This window comes from Budorcas taxicolor, chromosome 18 (genome assembly GCF_023091745.1).
Source record: "Budorcas taxicolor isolate Tak-1 chromosome 18, Takin1.1, whole genome shotgun sequence".
NCBI classification, from domain to species: domain Eukaryota; kingdom Metazoa; phylum Chordata; class Mammalia; order Artiodactyla; family Bovidae; genus Budorcas; species Budorcas taxicolor.
This window is the reverse complement of record NC_068927.1, coordinates 19,685,121-19,708,320: the sequence shown is the minus strand read 5'-3', so window position 1 is coordinate 19,708,320 and position 23,200 is coordinate 19,685,121. Positions and strand designations below refer to the sequence as shown.

Here is a 23,200-nt window from a genome sequence, read left to right as displayed (position 1 = left end):
TTGCCTGTACCAGCCCTGACTTAGGGGGACTGGGAGGCAAGAGCTAGCACGGTGAGCAGGCGAAATCTGCGTTTCACTTTACAAATGAGTAGGGCTGCCTAATGCGCCTGAGTTGCGTGGGTCTCTCCTATGGATGCCTGTCATGTGTTCTTAAAAAAAAAAAAAGAGGGAGCGATTGTGCGTCTTCACTCACAAAATCCTCCAGCCCCACGCCGGGGGCGGAGGGGCCCGCGGACTCCCAGACAGCTTTGTCATTCTGCTCCGAGGTATCACTGAGCCTGTGGGATCTTATATAATTCAGGGAAGTTAACTCTCTGAGCGTGCCTCTGTCTGCGGACCCCGTGACTTGGGATGGAATGAGAGGTTGCCGGCACCGGTAGGGGCATGAGGGATGTGGCAGTGAATTCTTTCTGTCGCCGTGGACTGGATGGTATTGGGCCACAGGCATGCAAAGGAATGTTTGCACCGTAACTAGGGCAGCCCCCCAGCACCGCCCCCCATCCTCTTGGATGGTTTTACAGGCAGAGGTACACGTAATGGACACCCCCGGCAGCACCTCCAGCCCCTGCTGGTGGGGAGAGGGCCTTCTCCTTCAGGAAGAAGATTTACAGATCAGAAGGTGGGAGAGATTCCTAGGTCTATGGGAAGCCTTCATTCAGGCTTTATTATTTCTCACCCACTTTTTACTTTTTGCTTGTTTTATCTGCCTTCTCCTGTCTCCCAGGTTGGACACTTTACATGTTAGATGGGGAATGAGGAAAGGGAACAACCCCCCTCAACTCGTCTACCGGCTCTTTATCTCATTATCCTGGAACCTCACATGGGCGCCTGTTTGGGGCTGTGATTTGCTCAGATGGTGGCTGTTCAGGCCCTGGAACTGGCTTGCAGCTCCAGGACTGCCTGACTGTGCACATGGTTATGAACGTGGGTGCAGGCTATAGCTGCGTCTGGGAATCAGGGGGGACCGGCTGATGAATGGCTCGGCACTCAGAGAACGGAAAGTGACTGTCAGACATGATTTCTCTGATTTATAAGTTGCGGGAGCCTTCTTTGTCCTCTCCCTATTTGTGTATCAGGTGGGCAGATCTCCATTCACAGCCAAGTGGATAAAGGCCCCCACTCGGCAGAGAACTGTAAATCCTCCTTTGCTGTCTCAGCCCAGGGAACCCACTCTGGCCGGGCAAGGGGAGAGACCCCGGCCAGGGCATCTCTCGTCCCTGAGTATTTTCTGAGCCCCTCCTTCGGGCCCATATGTAGCCTGATGCTTTGGGGACTAGAGGAGAAGACATTATCTGTGCCCACAGCCTCGTTGCCAGGATCAGGAAGACTCTTACGATGTGTCAGATGAACCCTGCCTGTGCCCACTAAGGGGCAGCTATGTCAGCTGGCATAGTCCAGGAGGCTGCCTGGAGGTGGTGGGCAGGTGGGATATGCACGAATAGGGAGGGCTTTGTATCCTGTTCAGAGTATCACCCCTAGCTAGCTGTGTTACCTCAGCAAATGGTCTCATTCTCTGAACCCATTTTTTTCTTGCCTAGAAATTCTCCCAACAGGCAGGGTGATTTCTGAGATTCAGTTGGTTATAAACTTAAACTTCAGCTAACTACAATAAAAAAAAACAAAACCCTCAGCACGGTCATCATTTTCACATAACCTCTGCCTCATTAACGTGCAGGAGATGTCCGCATCCTAACAGGGAGAGCGTATATAAAGGTGGTACCTCTCATTCATTCATTCACTCACTCATTCCCTACTCTGCACCAGGCTCTTAGAAGCATTGTTTGTGCGGAGTGGGGGTGCATTGGGGGGTCTTCTGAGGCAGTCCCCCACACTGGAGGCCATCTCTAATTATGATGAGAAGTTCCCCGAGGGAAGTGGCGGACGTGCGTGGGGCCTGTGCGGCGAGCGTGCTGAGCCTGCCCTGTGTCCCAAAACTTGTCAATGAATTCCTTTTCCGCCGGTATAAATGGAAGATCAGCTTGAATCTCTGTCGGGTGCATGTGGCCTAGTTGCCAGGGCTCCAGGGGCACGACAAACACCCGGTAGATTGCAGCCAGTGGGCTATGTGGGGCAGGCCCACCTGCACACGCACGTGTGTGTGCTTGCCTCTGCCGTGGGGTGCCTTGGGGGGGGTGGTGGGGGACGGCTGGGCCAGAGGGATGCTTGCTGTCCCTGCCAGCCCCTGCCAGGGCCTGGGGGACCCAGGGACTCGCCAGGAGCCTCAGCCCATCTGTGATTGTGCCTTGCCACTGGCAGAGCCCCTCTGCTACCTAATTCTTGCCTTTGAGGGCAGATCGCAGCACCTGGCACCTTTGGTGAGGCTGGTTCCCAGGGGGAGCCCGAGGGGGAGCCTGTGTCCTTGGCTGTCCCAGATAATACTCTCCTCCTTACCCGCATGCTTGGCAACAAACACCTTATTGAGTGCTTGCTGTGTGCCAGAGACCGGTCAAAACCCCTTTTCGTGTGTTAAAGGAGTATTAACTCATTTAATTCTCACATCAGCTGTTAGAGAAAGGCTATTTTGGTGGGGCCGAGGATTGACTTTTTTTTTAAAGAAAATTTTTCAAAGGTGTTTTAAAAGCAGTTTTTAAAATACCTATTTATTTGGCTGTGTCGTGTCTTAGTTGTGGCACTCGGGATCTTCATTGCATCACGTGGGATCTTTTGTTGTGGCCCTCGGTGTGGTGTGTGGGCTCAGTAGTTTCAGCGTGTGGGGCTAGTTGCGCCCCAGCATATGGAATCTTAGTTCCCCAACCAGGGATCGAACCCATGTCCCTCCATACAGCAGTGAAGACACTCAACCACTGAACCACCAGGGAAGTCTGCTAAAAAGCAGTTTTAGGTTTACAATAAAGTTGAAACAAGAGAGATTCCTTCTATCCCATTGCCCCCCATTTGCATAGCACCCCCCCATTATCAACATCACTCACCAGGATGGTACTTTTTTTTTTGCAAAGGTGAACCTGAACTGAAGCAATATAGTCAGCTGAAGTCCATAATTTTCCTTGGGGCTCACTCTTGGTGTTGTACATTTTGTGGGTTTGGACGCATGTACTCCAGTGTTCTTGCCTGGAGAGTCCTAGGGACGGGGAAGCCTGCTGGGCTGCTGTCTATGGGATCGCAGAGAGTCGGACACAACTGGAGCGACTTAGCAGCAGCATATAGCTGTAGTATAATGTCACACAGAATATTTTCACTGGCCTAGAAGTCCTCAGTGCTCTGCCTATTCATCCGCTCACTCACCCCCCATAAACACTGAGCTTTCTATTGCATACGTAGTTTTTCCAGAGTAGTTGGAATCATACAGTATGTAGCGTTTCTCAGATTGGCTTCTTGCACTTAGTAATATACATTTAAGGTTCCTCACTGTCTTCTTTTTAGCACTGAATAACATTCCACTGTGGGCTTCCCTAGTGGCTCAAATAGTAAAGAAAGTGAAAGTGAAAGTCTCTCAGTCGTGTCCGATTCTTTGCGATCCCATGGACTATACAGTCCATGGAATTCTCCTGGCCAGAATACTGGAGTGGATAGCCTTTCCCTTCCTTCCCAACCCAGTGATCAAATCCACCTGGTCTCCCATGGAATCCAATCCAGGTCTCCTGCGTTGCAGGCAGATTCTTTACCAGCTGAGCCACAGGGGAAGCCCAAGAATACTGGAGTGGGTAGCCTATCCCTTCTCCAGCGGATCTTCCCAACCCAGGGATCGAACCGGGGTCTCCCACATTGCAGGCAGATTCTTTACCAGCTGAGCTATGAGGGAAGCCTAGACAGTAAAGAAGCTGCTTGCAATGCAGGTGACCTGGGTTTGATCCCTGGGTTGGGAAGGTCCCCTGGAGAAGGGCATGGCAACCCACTCCAGTATTCTTGCCTGAAGAATTCCTTGAACAGAGGAGCCTGGTGGGCTACACTCCAAGGGGTGGCAAAAAGTCAGACACAACTGAGTAACTAACACACACACAGACACACGCAATACTCCATTGTCTGGAATTGTCTCAGTTTATGAATCCACTCATCTACTGAAGGACATCTTGGTTCCTTCCAAGGTTGGGCAATATTAAATAAAGCTACTGTAACAATCCGTGTACCAGTTTTTGTGTGAACTTAAGTTCTCAGCTGCTTTTGGTAAATCCTAAGGAGTGAGATTACTAGATCATATGGTGAGAGTATGTTTAGTTTTATAAGAAGCTGCCAAGAAGTCTTGCAAAGAGGCTGTGCTATTTTGCCTTCTCACCAGCAATGAATGAGTGTTCCTGATGCTCTGCCTCCTCACCAGCATTTGCTGTTGTCGGTGTTCTGAATTTTGGCCATTCTCATAGGTGTGCAGTGTTAAGGAGAACTGCTATTATTTTAGCAAGAGGAAACTGAGGCCCAGACAGGTTACATAACTTGCCCAAGGTCATGCAGTAAGTGGCAGAGTCAGGCTGTAACCCTGGATGAGGTGGCACTCAAGCGGGGGCGATTCCCCCACTGACCAGCAGGCCCCGCTGGTCACAGGTGCAGCCCCGTTCTTCCTTGCCCAGCCCTGTGAGGCGGGGACTCAGGTGGCCACCATCTACTGAGAGTGAACCGATGCCCATATTATGTGGCTGGAGAAAGCAGCCAGAATTTGAACTCCATCCTGCTGGTTCCCGGCAGGGGCACCAGATCTCGGCTCTGCTGGCCTCGGGGCACGCTCCCTTCTCTGGGAGCCTTTGAGTGAAGGTTTGGGGTCATAGCAGCTCCCAGGTGAATGGATGGAGCCATGTTCTGATCTGGAAGCAGCACGGGGTGTCTGCCCATTGTCTGCGAGCACTGGCTAGACCATCTGTTCCAAAATGTTTAGAAGAGCACTTTCTTGTGTTTTTCAGTATCTTTCAGTGGCCGCCCAGACCTTTTAGAGTAGAATCCCTAAGCCCTCCAGTGTCCACCGAGGCCCTTCTTAAAGTGCATCCCTGGTTACTACTGTCCCATGCTGTCCCTGCCCCCTTGCTACCATCCAGGTGGCCCCACATGGACCCACCTCAGGGCCTTGCTCTGACTCTCACCTCTGGAGCTCCATGCATTCCCTCCCCACCTCTTGACAATGAGTTACATGTTGATCATCTTTATTATCTGTCTTCTCATCACTGGAATGGGGACAAGTGCATTATCCACTTATCTCCCCCACAGAATCCCCAACTCAAAGTACCTGGCACACAGTACATGCTCGATAAATGGTCTGTTGGATTTTGAAAAATTCTAGCTGGACTCCCTCCTCCAAGCCGACCCCACCCTGGGCCCCTCTCCTCTATGATACAGTCTGGGATGCAAGCTGCTGCTCATGGCTCGGACACTGCATGGCTGGACCAGCAAGAAGTCATAGCAAATAACACATCCAAGAGCCAGCTATTCGGGTCTGGCAGCCTGCGGAGGCTGGAGCACCTGGAGCTGGGGTGGGTCTCAGCATCCATGGCGCCCCTCCCTGGGCTCTGGTTCCAGGGGGTCATGGAGGGCTGACCTGGGGTGTCCTGGGGGCGGCGTGGCCTCCAGCAGGAGGGTGTGGCCCACAGGGTCGCTGACCGGCCGTGGTTCTTCTTGCAGAGGAAGGCATCAACCACGAGTGTAAGCTGTGCAACCAGATGTTCGACTCCCCGGCCAAGCTCCTCTGTCACCTCATCGAGCATAGCTTCGAGGGCATGGGTGGCACCTTCAAATGCCCCGTGTGCTTCACAGGTAGGTGTGCCCAGCGGGCCGCAGGTGGGGAGAGGCGGGGGACCCAGGAGCCCAGCCCTTCAAGCCCTGGCCTTTAGCGTCGGTTCCTGGCACAGCGTGGCTGCGGAGTTCATGGGAGGACACCCCGAGGGACCCGCAGCCCATGGCCGCACGTGCCTCCTCTGTGCCCAGCTGACCTGGCCCTCCTGTCTATACTCTCAGCCTCTGCGCATTGGCAGCGTGATCTCCTAGCCCTCCTCCCACCCTGCTGCTGCCAGGCTTTCCCCCCAACTCCCACCAGCCTTGCCCTTCTGCAGTGGGGGCTCCAGCGAGCTCTGAGCTGCAAGCTCTGTCCAGCACCAGTGGGGCTCTGCCTTCACCTCCCTCCTGCCCACCCCACCCCCCAGCGCCCTGGCCTGTCCCAGCCCCTGCTGCATCCGTGCTCCAGGCTGGAGGGGTCAAAGGGTGGTTCTGCCATCCAAACTCCCCAGCCCCCAGACTGGCTGCTGGCCCGGGCGAGCGGCTGCCCCAGCCCGAGGCGAGTCTCAGGGGCTCTGCTGAGCCCCCCTCCTGCTGCCCAGATGGCAGCCGGTGTGCGTGGGGGAGCCTGGCCTTCCCCTGCCTCCCCCCTGACATCTGTCGTCTGCCATGGCGGGAAGCCCACCCTGGGGAGGGCGCCTGGTGGGAGGGGATCTCTGAAGGGCTCACCTCCCAGACACACAGCTGCTTCAGGGCCACCTCCTGTGTGCGCCCAGGGCCAGGACCGCCTCGTGCACTCCTGCTGTGGGAGGTGGGGGCCCTGACCTGCGGGAAGGGGCTCTGCTATTGGGAGGACCCCACACACTCACACCCCCCCAGGGTTCCCAGGAGCCTTGGCACACACTGGTGCCCCTTCCCCCCCAATCCCTCAGTCTCGGGAGCCCCCACCCATCTGTTACCAACACACTCCATGAGCTGAGTTGAGGCTAGCACCGAGGGGCCCCAGCTGCTAGGTCTGCCCACCCAGGACACCGGGCCCCCTGTGTAGGGATCTGAGGATGCTGACAACCTCAGCAAGAACACTGATCCTGGTCCACTGAGCACCTTCCTGTGCCAGACACTGTGCTGAGCTTATTTAATACAGACCTCAGTTCTGCCACCTGCAGAGAGGGACCTTGGACAAGACACTCAACACTCCCAGTGCCACAGTTTTCCATCAAACGGGGATAACAGTGCCTGCCTTACAGGCCTGTGCTGTAGTCAGGGACTCCACACGCGGAAGGTAACCAGCAAACGGTGATGATGACAATGATGACATTCATTGGGCTAATTAAATGCCAGGCCATCTTCTAAGTGTTTTGCAAGTATTAAACCATTTGATCCTCCCAGCTACCCCAGAGAACTGCCTACTTGAATGGTCCTTGTTTGTCAGATGAGGAAAAGAAGCCCAGAGAGGTTAAGTGACTTGTCCAGTATTACACAGCCTGTGGGTGGCAGAGCTCAGCTTCACTGGCTTGAGTCCTCTCCAGTGGGTGCCCAGGATGCTCCAAATAGCCCACTGTTTGGCCCCTGCGTCCATGCCTGGGTGATCCCCACTTGCAAGTGGTGTGGGACAGCTGCTGTGGGTGGCCGGGCTGGTGTCCCCAGTGTCCCCTGACAGCCATGTCCATGTCCATGTCCAGTCTTCGTCCAGGCCAACAAGTTGCAGCAGCACATCTTTGCTGTGCACGGGCAGGAGGACAAGATATATGACTGCTCACAGTGCCCACAGAAGTTCTTCTTCCAGACCGAGCTGCAGGTGAGTGTGCTTGTCCGCTGCACACACCCCTCCTGGTGCTCTTTGGGGCCCCCACTGGCACTGAGGGTCTTGGGGTGAATCCATGATGGTGGGGTCTTGTACTCAGCCCCACCGTAACCTAAAAAGCAACAGGCCCTCTGGACTTGTGTTTGTGGGTCTGGAGCCAGTGCTTGCCCTCCTGGCTGGCTGGTGGGGTGTGTGGCCTCCTGGCCTCGCTGGGCCAGCACTCTGAGCAGAGCCGGACCGAAGCTGCTGAGCCTGGAACTCGAGTCAGAGGCTTTTAACCTTTGTGTGTTTCTATGGCAAATCCCTTGCCCTCTTAGGGGTTTCATTTCCCACCCCGGTGTTCCATGATGGTGTTCCTCTGAACGTTGGATCTGTGGCTGGTGGCCCATGTAGCTTGCCTGGCTGAGTCCTGGGGTTGTGGGCATCCAGAAGCTGGATCTGGTGTCTTGGAACCTGCAGTGTGCCCAGGAAAGCCAGAGAAGTGAGAGCAGTGGATGCCGGGTTGAGCCCCAACTCAGAGAAAGGGATACTTGCCATGGGTCCCTGAGGCTGATGTGGCCCTCAAGTGAGGCACACAGCCCTCAGCTTCTTCAGCACCCGCCACTCATCCATCCAGAGTCTATAGTAGCTGAGAGGGTGCCCTGAGGAAGGGAAGATGCTCTGGTGGCCCTTCCTGGGTACCCACAGCCACTTCCCTTAGTGTCCTCTGGGACTCCTTCCCACCTGTTGCTGGTTTTTAAGGACCAAGATCTGTGTCCAGGTGAAATCACCTTCTCACCCACTGGTTTTTGCAAGAAACTCTCGCAACACTAGGGAGCTCATACGCCATCCCAGAAATACCACACATACAGACACACACAGAGAAAAATCATATATACACTGTACAATAGCATCACACACACAAAGCACATTTCTATATATACAGAAACATCATGTTCATTGGTTAACATCACAAATACACAGCATCACACGACAGTATCATACCACACCCCAAAAGAAGTAACACACAGGCATCCACAAAAATACCACACGTACACACAGATGGGAGAAAATACCGTGTACTGGGGATAACACGGTTTTCAGGTGGGAGGCAGGTTAGGTTCTGCTGCAGTAACAAATATCCCCTAGCTCTGCTTCAAGTAACAAAGATTTATTTGCTGCTCATGTTACGTATCCAGGCAGATGGCCTGGGAGGGACTCTGCTCACAGTCGTCAGTGACCTCAGCCCATGGCGGGTCCGTCTCCTATCATGTTTGCGTGGTCACTGAGGCAGGGAGAGGAGATGACAATTGGCAGGCCAGCTCTCAAAGCTTCCCTGGGAAATGACTCACATCTCATTCACACATTGTCTTAACCAGAGCCCATCACATAGCCATGCCCAATTTCAAAGGAGCGAGGGAGGGAACCCCCAGTGTCTGTAAGAGGAGAGCTGGCTTCCTCATGCCCCCAAGGACTAGGGCATACCGAGGCCCACAGTATCTGCCCACCCTACACACGCTGCCTGCACACTCATGCAGATGGTGGTCCTGCACTCAGCAGCTACCCTCCCACCCCCACCCCAGGGGAAGGGGACAGGGCTGTGGTCACGGCAGAGTCCTCATGTTGCTGGAGCCTTTCTGGGGTTGAAGGGGTGCAGCGCCTGTTGCAGGGTAGCCCACTGCACCACGCTGCAGCCCGTGCGCTCAGCCGGGCCCGGATAGGCCTATGTGGCTCCTGACAGCCATCGCCCAGAGAAAGTGCAGATGCTCCCACAGAGGGCACAAGAGGGGTTCACCATCCGATGGTTAGGGTCCTGCTCCCATGGGCTGGCCCTGCACCCGGGCTGGGCAGGCAGAGCTGACAAGCCTGACCTCTGACCTTGAACTGCGCCGGATGGTTTGCTGGAAAGCCTATTTCTTTTCCTCCTTTGGGCAGCCCTTCTGAGTTCCTCTAAATCCTCTATTACTCACACAGCCTTTATCCCATCTCAGTGTCGGGGAGAATTACAGACCCAGGCCCCAAAAGGGGATTCTACTTCCAAATGACCACCAGCAAGGTTGCAACCCCACCCAGGGCCCCACCACTGTCTCCCCATTGATCCACAAACTGAGTGTGTACCTCTGGGCTGAGCCTGTGAGGGGACAGCTAACTGCCCCTCTTCTCATTTGACCAAGCAGGCTGGTACCAGCCCTGATCAGTGTCTGTCTGGGAAGCCTTGCTTGTGCATGGGCTGAGCACCCAGCACCCTACCTCCACTTGCCTTACCTGCCTGGCCAGCTTCCAAAATGGGGCCCAGGTCCTCAGACAAGTGAACCCTTTTATGGCCTAACACGTGTGCATGCTAAGTTGCTTCAGTCATGTCTGACTCTTTGCAACCCTGGACTGTAGCCTGCCAGGCTCCTCTGTCCATGGGATTCTCCAGGCAAGAGTGGGTTGCCATGCCCTTCTCCAGGGGATCTTCCCCACCCAGGGATTGAACCCGCGTCTCCTGCATTGGCAGGCAGATTCTTTACCACTAGCGCCACCTGGGAAACCCCATAGCCCAACACGGCAGGCCTCTCTTAAATGCACCAGCTCATGTAAACTGTGATTTACTTAAACTTCAGGCTCACTCAGCCCTCTGGTTCCCCCACACTGTCCTGAACACCAAAAGAGGGATGACTGCTTTACGTGTTGGCTTAGAGGTTTTCCCCAGAGAAACTTCCCAGTCCTGCCTCTTACGAGCTTCATCAGCATCCCTGTGCCAGAGACCAGCTTTGTGGTACAGAGATGTAGGGAGTTGTGGTTTCAAGTCTTGTCTCGCTTCAGCTGCACCCACCTGGGGCTGCAGACGTCCCAGATGCCAGAATGGTTTGTATGGGCTGGGGGTTCCCTGGGTCACCCAGTCGGTCTTTAAGGCAGATCCTCAAATGCCGAGAACCTCACTAAATTATAGCCTTAACAAGTCACTATTTTCTGCAATTAATGATTTTAATTACAGACCATTTAAATGTGGAAGTGTTGTAGTAACGCCAAATGTATGCAAATAATGGCTTTCGTTAAGTAACTCAAAGAGCAATTTTCTGGTTTTTTGAGAGGAGGATTTTTCAGGCATTGAAAATTTCATCATCATTACACTGAAGCTGGAGCTGGCAGACACATGGGTTATTTCCCTGGAGTGACATGTGGCGGTTTGGGGGTGCGACAGAAGACGGGGCCTGGTCCTTGTTGAGGCCTTGACTGGCTCCCCAGGCTGTATGTTCTATGGAGAGACCCAGGGCAGCTGATGTTTTTAGGCACAAGCGACTCTGGGCTGAGAGGTCTTGGGAAGATATGAAATCTAGAATTGTTCTCACTATCGGAGCATAATTCCTGCTGTGCATATAGAGGTGGGTTTGGGCTCTGGAAGGCTTGGTCTGTGTCAGAATGAAATGTCTGCTTCCAAAGGGAGTGTTCTCTTGGGTTGCGTTAATAGGAACACAGTTGCCAGAAAGAGGGAGATGCAAGTCCTATTTGATTCTGAGTTCACCTGGCTCTGCCCAAAGACAGATTAATTTAAAGGGCTTTGGACAAACCAGGGCATATTCATTGATTAGATGCATGAGAGGGAACTTACTTTGCTCTTTATTTGTTCAGAGCATGCAGGTGAGAGGTGAAGTGTCTGTTATGTACAGACACTAGAGCTCTAAACCAACAGGACAGTGGTGAGTGAGACAGAGAAACACGCATAAGGCCTCTGTTCTGGAGGGGACTAATAGACACTTTCCAACAGTGGTGACATGGAGAAAATAAAGTCAGGTATTGGCTAGAGCGTAATGGGGGATGAGATTGGTTATAGCTTGGTGAGTGTGGTAAGGAAGGGGCTACTCTCTGAGGAGGTGGCATTTGAGCTGAGGCCTGGAAGATGAGAGGGAGAGAGGGTGTATGGAAAAGAGCCATGAGTGGAAAGGCCCTGCAGCCACTGTGAGCTGGGTGTGTTGCTGGGATGACAGAAGGGGGTGTGGAGCTGAAGCATAGTGGGGTGGGGGGTGGTAAAGGGAGCTGGGAGTGGAGGCCAGGTCTCAGCAAGGTTCAGAGGACAGCAAAGGCATTTGAATTCGATCCCCACTGTGATGGGGAACCAGGCAGGGAAGAGATACGATCTGATTTATATCCTAAACCCAAATTGAAGAAATTTAGCCTTTGAGAGTCACTGACTATTAAGAGACTGAAAAATCACAAGCTGGGAGAAAATATTTGCAAATCACACATGAAATAATTGTATGTGATAAAATACTTGTATCTGGAACATATTTTAAAAAAACTCTCAAAACTCAATAATGAGGGGGGAAATCAACAACAACAACAAAGGAAAAATTTCAACACTTCACCAAAGATATAGGATGTTCCACATGGTGAGTGTTTAATAACCGTGGGAGTGCTCCGTAGCTCGGTTGTGTCCAGCTCTTTGTGACCCCCATGGATTGTAGCCCACCAGGCTCCTCTGTCCATGGGATTCTCCAGGCAAGAATACTGGAGTGGGTTGCCATTTCCTACTCAAGGGGATCTTCCCAACCCAGGAAATGAACCTGTGTCTCTTGCTTCTCCTGCACTGGCAGGAGGGTTCTTTATCTCTGTGTCACCTGGGAAGCCCCGGTTAGTAATTAGGGATGAACGAGTGAAAACCATGGCATAATACCGTGATATACCGAGTAGAAGGACCAAAACAAAGCCAAAAAGCCGACAAGTGCCAGCCAGGACACAGAGGAGCAGCCAGAACTTTCCAAAATCGCTGGGGGAATGCAAAATGGGACGGCCATGCGGCAAAATAGTTTCTAAGTTTCTTACAGAGTTAAACATACAGTTAACCTGTGACCTAGCAAGGCTACTGCTGGGTGTTTATCCCAGAGAACTTGAAAACATACCCATCTAGAAACCTCTACATGACTGATATAAAACTTTATTTATAATGGCCCCAAACTGGAAACACCCCAATGACCCCTTCCCTGGTAAGTGAGCAGACAGGTATCTGTTCATACCATAGACTACTATTCAGCAATAAAATGGAACTGCCGTTACAAATAACAACATGTATGAACTGCAAATGGCAAGTGAAAGAAGCCAGACTCCAAAGGCTCCATACTGTGTGATTCTGTATACATGATACTGTGGAAAAAGACAAAAATGTGGAAATAGGAAACAGACCAATAGTGGCTAGGGGCTGGGGCTGGGGGAAAGAAATGAGGACGCCTGAACAAGATTCATCTAAACACACAAACACACACACAAGCACGCATGCCCCACTCAGCCAGGCAGAGTGCTAGGCTGTGAGCATGCAGCCTGGCTCCAAGGAGCTTTCAAGGGATAATTCACCAGGAGAAGGCTTGACTGGACTGCTGGGGGAGTGTGAAGACAGTTGCCTTCAAGTGTTTTAAGCTCTGCCAGAATGAGGGGTGCTCAGCATGCTGCTGATGGCCCCCAGACTTCCGGTAGTGGGCGGAGACTCTGGATGAAGATTTTCTTCTCTGACAGTCATGATTCAGGCATCACTCTCTGGGGTTAGCTCGAGCAAGATGGGAATGAAATTGTAGGGATGTGGGCATGACTGTGAATGCCAAGAGCAGGAAGCGCCATTGAGTTTTCAGCGGTCCTGTTCCCAAGAACCAAGTGCCCTTGATCAAGGCAGTGACACTTGCCTCTGCGTCTTTCTGGCTTGGAACGTGTTCTCTCTCTACTGCTGACTCTCCAGGCTCCTCTACACATGGAGGAAGGTAGTCGGCACTTCCTCCTGTCCTGTCTGCTGAGACAGACACACCTGGGTATTTCAACTGTCACGAAACAGGGGCTTTAGTGTGCAGATTTCGTTAACACAAGTAGCCAGAAGAACACCCAGATAAACCAGAAATGGGGACTGCAGCTAACAGCCAGTGTGCAGGCAACAAGTTAGATTCCTGGAGTGGAAGTCTGGTGGTTGTGCTCAAGTGTGCTGTCCAATCCTGCTCCGGTGAATTGTGGCCCTATGTGGGGCCGATAATGAGCACCAGCAGGGGAAGGGGAGCTGGGCAGGTAGACACCACAGAGGCCCACGCTGTGGGCAAAGTGTCTACAGATGAAATAAATGGAAGGTGGTGAGGTGCCTATCAGTGGAGGTATGCAAACACAGCACTTGTCTCAAATGCTGCAGGGGGGCAGGCAGGGAGCACAGACCTTGTGAGAGTGGCTCTGCATTTGAAGGCTTAAAGATGGTGGGTGCAGCCATGAAATTAAAAGATGCTTGCCCCTTGGAAGAAAAGCTATGACAAACCTAGCTGCTGCTGCTAAGTCGCTTCAGTAGTATCCAACTCTGTGCAACCCTGACGGCAGCCCACCAGGCTCCCCCGTCCCTGGGATTCTCCAGGCAAGAACACTGGAGTGGGTTGCCATTTCCTTCTCCAGTGCATGAAAGGAAAAGTGACAGTGAAGTTGCTCAGTCGTGTCCGACTCTTAGCGACCCCATGGCCTGCAGCCTACCAGGCTCCTCCGTCCATGGGATTTTCCAGGCAAGAGTACTGGAGTGGGGTGCCATTGCCTTCTCCATGACAGACCTAGACAGCATATTAAAAAGCAGAGAATTACTTTACCAACAAAGGTCTGTCTAGTCACAGCTATGGTTTTTCCAGTAGTCATGTATGGATGTGAGAGTTGGACCATAAAGAAGGCTGAGCACCAAAGAATTGATGCTTTTGAACTGTGGTGTTCTCCAGACTCTTGAGAGTCCCTTGGACTGCAAGGAAGATCCAACCAGTCCATCCTAAAGGAAATCAGTCCTGAATATTCATTGGAAGGACTGATGCTGAAGCGGAAACTCCAATACTTTGGCCACCTGATGCGAAGAACTCTGATGGAAAAGACCCTGATGCTGAGAAAGACTGAAGAGAGCAGGAGAAGGGGGTGACAGAGGATGAGATGATTGGATGGCGTCAATGATTTCATGGACACGAGTTTGAGCAAGCTCCAGGAGTTGGTGATGGACAGGGAGACCTGGCGTGCTGCAGTCCATGGGGTCACACAGAGTCGGACACAGCTGAGCGACTGAACTGAACTCCATCATTTATCAGCTCTGGGCCTCAGTTTCTGTATCTGTAAGTGGGTATTAATAGTTCTTGTTAACTCATGGTTGTGTTGTAAAGCCCTTGGCACACCTGCCTGTTACTGTTGTCATTTACTACTAGTAATAGTAGTATAGTTAGCCATTTGAGGTTCAGATGACTTGGTAGGGTCCCCTCTGTTTGGGCATTGCTGTGATTTCATGATTTCTGGCCTGAGGTGGAATAAAGTGAGACTAGATCTTTCCCTCTGCAACACCTAGCCAAGTCTCAAGGCCACGGGCACTGGGGCTTGGGAGTTGCTGGGTGCAGAGCAGGGAGGCGAAGGGGCAACGGCACAGAGTGGGGGCCTGAGGCTGGGCCATCACTTCCCGCTTTCTACATGTTTCCAAGCCCCTTTGGCCCAGACCTCTTCTCTGGACGCTGTTTCCTCAGTTGTGCTGGGGCTCAGTGGAGGGAGGCATGCAAATTTGGTTGGGGACGTGAGACAAGCCTGTAAACCGCACACCCCAAAAATGTCAACACTGTTGACCTTGCGTTTCCAGCCTCAGGCCTCAGCAGATGAAGGCCTGGGGCCCTGTGGGCCCTTTGCCAGGGGTGAGCTGACCTGAGGGGAGGGGCGTGCTCCACCCGCCCAGCCCAGCTGTCTCTGATCCCCGTGGACACCTCTCTGCTCACAGACACTGGCAGAGACAGCACCTCCTTCTCGCCGTCCTGAGAGCCTCACTGCTTCTCAGTCTTCATTATCGCCAAGGGGGTCTATAAGGGGGATCACCGATTCCCAGCCATACACAGCAGGCCTCTGACAGGTGGACAGGCTCCTCGCAGAACTGGCCAGGAGGTAGTTATAACAGCCGCGCCCTGGGTGGATGCCTAGTGTGGGCCAGGCCCTCTTCTAAGCGTTTTGGGTGGATTGTATTCACCGGGGTCCTGTGATGTAGGCTCTCCTTCTCCCCATTGACTGATGTGGAAACTGAGACTCCGAGAGGTTAAATGATTTGCCCAGGGTCACTTGCCCATGGCAGAGCCACAAACAAAGCCAAATCGTCTTTGCCACCAAGGCAAACAGAAATCCTCCAAAGTTTACATGAATTGCCATTTATATGAGCTAATAGATTTAAATGAGGCCTGCGGTGCTGAACTATAAAAAGCCTTGTGTCAGGGGACCCGGAAACTATTTTAGTAGTTGGGCCAAGCAGGTAGCACAAATAGCAGTAACAGGGGATGCAGAAGATCCTGCTCGTGGGTGGGCCCCAGTGGAAGCACCCTGGGGACTGTTCTGCGGAGCCAGTCCTGTGTAGCTGTGTTTGCAAGGCTGCAGCTTGAGGCCAGAAGCCTGCAAATTTTCTCACAATGAGCAGTCAGCTCAGGCCAGGCTTAAGGAGAGAGGAAAAATGGGGGCCAGGTTTGGGGAGAGGAACCTTACAAGCTCTCACTCTCCCTGGTGATGCATCTTCGTGCTCATGAAGCTTTGCCGGGTGCTGTCACAGGAGGCTGAGCCGGAGAAAGGTCTCTGATGCTGGGATGTCTGGCATCCCAGACCTTTGGGATGGGGCCGGGACGGGGGAGTGGCAGGACTGCCCCGTGCCCTGGAATCTAGACTCCGTCACCGACAAAAGCCCGGGGCTGCAGGAAGCACATCCCAAGCTGGCCCGCAGCGGCAAAGCGGCCAGCCTGGCGTTGAGCGGGCGCATTTAAAGGATTAGCTCACGCTGTTTGCTTGTGTGTGCCTAATCATGCCGCTTCCAGCTAAATGATTACAATTGATTAAAAGCAGAGCTAGGTATTCTAACTAGCAACCTGGAGCCCTTCCGATGGGGCCAGCTGGGCCCTACTAGGTGGAATCCTGGTACCCAGCCAGGGGGAGGTGTCTGTGAGCCAAGGGCGTGGTCTGAGCCCCAGGGGAACCCCTCCTTGTGAACACTGACTTTGACCTTTTCCCTCATTCCATTTCACAGACATTTACTGAGTACCTGTTACAGTCATCATCATGGGGGCCTGGGCTGCGGCTGTGAACGGGTAGATAGGTCCCTATGCTCACGAAGCTGACGTTCTGCAAGAGATACCAAATTAAGTCAGTAAATATGTGAACGAGGTCGTTCCAGATTGCAGAATTTTGAAGACAGTAAAACACAGCTTTGGGACAGAAAGTGAAATGTGTGTGTGTGTGTGTGTGTGTGTGTGTGTGTGTGTGTGTGTGTGTGTGTGTGTGTGAAGACAGTAAAACACAGCTTTGGGACAGAAAGTGAAGTGTGTGTGTGTGTGTGTGTGTGTGTGTGTGTGTGTGTGTGGTGGGGCAAGGAGGAAGGACTAACGGCTGAAAAAGCAGATCAGGGGTCAAGGAAGGCTGGCATATCAACTGAGTCCTGGAGGCTGAGAAGGAACCAGTCGGGGGAAGAGCTGGAAAGGGAACCACCAGTGCAAAGGCTCAGAGGCACGGACAGATTTGGGGAGTCCGAGGAACAGAGAAAAGGGGAGTCAGGAGGGAGGGGAGGAAGGCCCCCTCTTGCTTCATTCTTCTGGCTGTGCTTTTCTCAGCTTCTGTGGTGCAGTGCACCTGCCGAGCCTTCTGCCTGAACGCCCTTCCCTTCTCCTGAGTCTTCAGGCCCCAACCCAAGTGGTCCCTTCTCTGAGAAGCCGTCCCTGATCCTCCCTCCTTGGACTTCTCCAACCCTGCGTTTAACTCCCCGATCCCTTTGTGTGTCTACACCTGACTTCCCACTCTAATGTGAGTTTGGGGAGGGCGAAGCCTCTTTCTGCCTGCCATCCATCCATCCATCCATCCACCCACCATATGTTTCACCATATTTGTTTTTAGCTCCTGGAAAGTAGGGAACGAAGGGATGAGGACACACACAAGGAAAGGAGTAAAAGAAGGAGAAGTGCAACTGCGGATTCTAGGAGCCCATTTTTTAAATTTCTGGTCCTTAAAAGATGGGTAACCAAGGAGCCAGTTTCCTTGCCTCTTTGCGCTGCCGCTATCAGATCTAGCCAGATAATTATAACTAATAATAATTAAAAACTGAAAGTGCTCTAGGCATATACTTAGCATTTGACTCCTTGGCTGAGCTTTCTGTGAGCAGCAGCATCTTCCTCCTTCCTGTTTTAAAAGACGGCCTGTCTGTGCCAGCCACCACTACACAGAGAGCTGGGCCTGGCTGGGCTTGGCCAGGGGAGCGAGAGGGAGGTGCCAGTGCCACCCAGCCGTGGTCCCGGGCAGCGAGTGCCTGTTGCAGGCACTGGAGTCCTTCCCAGGTTGCCCCTCCTCCGTCATCTCCTGCTTCAGATGCTTGCCCCTTGCTGGCCTCAGTTGTACAGTGGGTTGTACCATGGCCCTATCTGTACAATGGCGTGGGACCTACTGCCTCGGGTTTTTGTGAGGATGGACAGTTCTCCTGCAGAAAAGCACTTGCCGAGCACTTAGAATATAAAGCTTCCTGTCAGTAATTATGGCACATTTAGGGTATGAGCCCTGCATGCCCTGCCTTCCCCATTAGGGCAGAAAACCAGAGCCCAGCACAGCCCGATTTCTGTTCACCTTGGAGATGTGGTGTGGTGGTGCCCACAGAGCCTGGCTGCAAATTCCAGCCCCACTACCGAGTAGCCCTGTGACCCTGAGCAAGTCACTGACCCTCTCTGGGCCTCAGAGAATGGGGCGGGTAATGACAGTGCCTGAAAGGCCTTCAGCCCCAGGTCTGGTCAGAGTCCAGGTTTGCTGAGCATCAGCCACTGTTGTTGTCACTGTTGTGACCTGTGGGCTTTGGTTCACTCCTTCACGGCTGATTCCTTCAGCCCATCATGCATGGATGCGCTCAGTGCAGCCCACGAGGTTTGCTGAGCACCTACTATGTGCCAGGTGTGTACAGGTTCTAGGGATACACAAAGGCCTACATCTCTCAAGTGCTGCCCAGAGAGAAATAGGGAACTGATGAGGCCAGACAGAGGATGGATTCCGCATTCGGGGGTAATCTAGCATAATATTTGCGCTAGAGCACAGCGTCACAGCAGTCGTGCCGTGTGTGAGTCTCACGCAGCGGGACTGCCGCGGCCTGCGGAGCGCACAGCTGGGCCCCACGTGGCATCGGAGAGGCCCGAGCGTGGCCCCTTGCTCCCCGTGTCTGCAGGCCTGTCTGTGGCTCTTAGTGTTTTACTCCTGGGTGGGGCAAGGCCTTGCCTGCACATCGTCGTCCTCTGTCACCGCTGCCACCCTTGGGGTGACTGAGCCTCCTGAGGGGCTGTGTGTGCTGGCCTAGGATCTGCGTCTGGTGAAGACTGAGGGGTGGGCAGTGGCTCATCCTTGTCTTTCTGACGCCCGGACACAGGCCTGAGCCCCTCACCCCACCGAAGTCAAAACGAGGCAGATTTCCTGAGTGTTGCCGGGGGGCCTGACTCCATCTCTTCACACGTAGAGTCTTTTGAGGCCTCTCGGTGTCCCTCGAGTGTGGCATCTTACGACCTTCGTGGCACCAAGGGGTAAACCGAGGCTTCCTTGGGTCACACAGCTGCTGGAGCTGCAGGGCTGTGAACACAGGCAGCCTGGCCCTAGTGATTGTGCTCTGGGCCCTGAGGTTGGGGCAGTGTAGGCCTCGGGGTGCCGGGCACTGGGCATAGGCCTCACCTCCCAGCAGGCCAGAGTTCCAGAAGGTGACTCGGAGGTCGCCAGCAGGTGACCGGAGCCCGTGAATGCCTTGCTTTGGGAGGGGGGGCTGCGGTTGCCGTGGTCACTGCAGAGAGGAGTGAGGGAGCGGCAGGCCCGGGAGGAGTCAGGCTTGGCTGTGCTCAGATGCCCTCGTGGCCCTGGGGCTCTGTCTGCATGAGCGATGGAGTGTGTGGAGGCCCAGGTGGGGACTGGGCGGTAGGGGGCGGGGTGCCCTGGAGGCCTGGCTCCGGGCAGAGATGGCACTTGGAATCGGCCTCAGGCTGCCTGTCTGCCCGTCGGAGCCTGTCATTCATGCCCTAGGGCGGGGGGCCAACCAACTTTAGAGGGGCACCATGCCATGGCGACAGATGGGCGTGGGGGAGCTGCCAGGAGCTGAGGCCGGCGGCCATTGTGTGTGTTGTAAGCCCAGCCCCTCGCCAGCACTCTCCCAGCCGGGACCAAATGCCTTCAGTTTCTTAGAAACAAAAATGTGAAGAACAGTGGGTGCCGTGTTGGTCCAAGGCCCCCAGAGGTTGGCACCATACAGAGCCCTGCCCCCTCATTGCCTTAGAGGCAGCTGGATGTCCTCTAAGACACAGGGCCTGGGGCCCAGGGGGCATGAATCTCAGGTGCTTCTTCAAGGTTTCTCTGACCTTGGCATATGACCTCCCCTCTGAAACTGACTGTCACTCACCGGACAGTGGGCCGATCCTGCCTCTCCTGGACCGTGAAGTCACTGCCCCACTTCCCAGATGGGAGGCTTCATACTGTGTCACAGAGCTAGTAGGTGGCAGAGCAGAGCCCGAGGGGCGGGGAGGAGTGGAGAAAAATAGAAACAGCAACAACCCCAGGCACTGCGGGGAGCCCTTTGCACTGATCATCCTGTTTTATCCTTAGGATGATCCTTTGAGGCCAATGCTGCTGCCCCCATTTTGCAGGGGGGAAGACTGAGGCACAGTCAGCAGTAGTGGGATTTGAACCCAGGCAGTCTGCCTGTGGTGCCTGAGTGTTGAACTGCTGCCTGGATACTGTGGGAGGCTCTCTGCCATTGCAAAGCTCCACACGTGTTAAAGATGAGGCCTGCTTTGTCTCAATACCTCGGTTTGTCCACTCTACCTGTTGGAAGTGGGCTGGCTGCCCCCTGCCCGGATGCCAGGGTCTGGGTGGCTGATGGCGGTGGGGGGATTGTTCAGCTCCCTTCAGCGGAAAGATGAGAACCAGTGCTCTCGGTGGAAGCCTGGATTGCACTCTTTGGTCGAGCAGGAACAATTACTAATGACATTTAGAAAGAAATTAATGATGAGAAATGCAAGTTGGCATTTCAGGAGCACCAGTCAGCAGCCGCGCGTCAGCGCTCACAGGAGAGGCGAAGGGCAGGGGCCGGGCATGGGGGGAGAGGGAGGAGACAGCAGAAATTAATTTTGCTGTGTCAATAATGAATGTGGCCCCACTAGCTCTGCTTCTGGAGTTTAGGCAAAATCAAGCGTGGACTGACTGGGTCTCGTCCAGGGGTGCAGAGGGATTCTCTTGTGTGCTGTGATATGTAGGGGCCAGAGCTGGTGCAGGCCCAGTTCCATCTTTCTGCTCAGCGGCATCAGGGGCCAGAGTGGGGTGGGCAGGGGATGGTGAGCTGAGAGGAGGCAGCCTCAGGACCGAGCCACTTGGGCTCAGCCAGCTGCATCACTTAGCAAGCCACTTTGCCTTTCGGTTTTGTTCATTTTTTGTTTTTTTTTTTTTTTTTTTGTTGTGATGCGTGGCTTGCAGGATCTTAATTTCCCAACTAGAGATTGAACTCAGGCCCTTGGCAGTGAAAGTGTGGAGTTCTAACCACTGGACCATCAGGGAAATCCCTACTTTGCCTCTCTGAGCCCTGGTAAAATGGGGACAATTGAGACATGTGAAGATAATGTATGAAGACCAGGCAGCCAGTTTTGGCACATAGCAGGCACTCAATATATGGTAATTGTTACTATATTCCACTGACATATTTTAAGATGCACAGCTTTTCTCATTATAACATCTCTTACATTGGAATACCTCACTTGGGTGTTATAGTGTAATTTTCTTTTTTTGTTTGTTTGCTTGTTGTGATACATCAAATATGGGAGCATCTTATACTCTCTGGGGTTTTAGAATGGAAAAAATATGCCTTTGGTAGGAAGCATGGCAGAGGGTGAGGAGGAACCAAGTTGCTGAAATTGTCTGGGAGAGGGACTGGGGTTCCCAGTGGGAGCATACCAGCCCCTTTGTTCTCATCAGAATGATGGAGGGGGGTCCCATCCAGCCTCCCCTCACATAGAAGGAAATGTCATTATCGTGGTAACGTTGAACATTTTTACAGAGTGGAGGGTGAAAACTCATAGCCCATGGCCTTGGGATTTTGGAGACTTTAAAGGGCACAGTAAAGGACAGAAATGGTATGGACCTAACAGAAGCAGAAGATATTAAGAAGAGGTGGCAAGAATACACAGAAGTATACAAAAAGATCTTCATGACCCAGATAACCAGATGGTGTGATCACTCACCTAGAGCCAGACATCCTGGAATGCAAAGTCAAGTGGGCCTTAGAAAGCATCACCATGAACAAAACTAGTGGAGGTGATGCAATTCCAGTTGACCTAAAAGATGATGCTGTTAAAGTGCTGCACTCAATATGCTAGCAAATTTGGAAAGCTCAGCAGTGGCCATAGGACTGGAAAAGGTCAGTTTTCATTCCAATCCCAAAGAAAGGCAATACCAAAGAATGTTCAAACTACTGCACAATTGCACTCATCTCACATGCTAGCAAACTAATGCTCAAAATTCTCCAAGTCAGGCTTCAACAGTACATGAATTGTGAACTTCTAGATGTGCAAACAGGATTTAGAAAAGGCAGAGAAACCAGAGATCAAATTGCCAACATCCACTGGATTATTGAAAAAGCAAGAGAGTTCCAGAAAAAGATCTACTTCTGCTTTATTGACTACGCCAAAGCATTTGACTGTGTGGATCACAACAAACTGTGGAAAATTCTTCAAGAGATGGGAATACCAGACCACCTGACCTGCCTCCTGAGAAATCTGTATGCAGGTCAAGAAGCAACAGTTAGAACTGGACATGGAACAACAGACTGGTTCCAAATAGGAAAAGGAGTACATCAAGGCTGTATATTGTCACCCTACCTATTTGACTTATATGCAGAGTACATCATGAGAAACGCTGGGCTGGAAGATGCACAAGCTGGAATCAAGATTTTGGGACAAATATCAATAACCTCAGATATGCAGATGACACCACCCTTATGGCAAAAAGTGAAGAAGAACTAAAGAGTCTCTTGATGAAAGTGAAAGAGGAGAGTGAAAAAGTTGGCTTAAAACTCAAGATTCAGAAAACTAAGATCATGGCATCTGGTCCCATCACTTCATGGCAAATAGATGGGGAAACAATGGAAATAGTGACAGACTTTATTTTTTGGGTTCCAAAATCACTGCAGATGGTGACTGCCACCATAAAATTAAAAGACGCTTGCTCCTTGGAAGAAAAGCTATGACCAGCCTAGACAGCCTATTAAAAAGCAGAGACATTACTTTGCCATCAAAGGTCCATCTAGTCAAAGCTTCGGTTTTTCCAGTGGTCATGTATGGATGTGCAAGTTGGACTGTAAAGAAAGCTGAGCACCGAAGAATTGAGGCTTTTGAACTGTGGTGTTGGAGAAGACTCTTGAGAGTCCCTTGGACTGTAAGGGGATCAAACCAGTCATCCTAAAGGAAATCGGTCCTGAATATTCATTGGAAGGACTGATGCAAACTCCAATCCTTTGGCCACCTGATGCAAAGAATTAACTCACTGGAAAAGACCCAGATGCTGGGAAAGATAGAAAGGAGGAGGAGAAGGGAACGATGGAGGATAAGATGGTTGGATGGCATCACCAACTCAATGGACATGAGTTTGAGTAAACTCCAGGAGCTGGTGATGGACAGGGAAGCCTGGTATGCTGCAGTCCATGGGATCGCAAAGAGTCAGACGTGACTGACTGACTGAACTCAACTGAAAGGGTTGTCTATGTTTCAAAATGCAGATTTCCTATAATTACAGTGGTTAACATTA

The 23,200-nt window shown here is 52.5% G+C and overlaps 1 protein-coding gene across 3 annotated transcripts in view; it reads left to right on the top strand.

The window, feature by feature from the left end:
- Positions 1–23,200, top strand: part of ZNF423 (zinc finger protein 423) — a 342,644-nt gene that overhangs the window by 302,973 nt on the left and 16,471 nt on the right. For all 3 annotated transcript variants that reach the window (XM_052655503.1, XM_052655504.1, XM_052655505.1), the window contains exons 6-7: positions 5,560–5,691; positions 7,332–7,447. In XM_052655503.1, the coding sequence (XP_052511463.1) occupies positions 5,560–5,691; positions 7,332–7,447 (248 nt within the window). The remainder of the gene's footprint in view (positions 1–5,559; positions 5,692–7,331; positions 7,448–23,200) is intronic.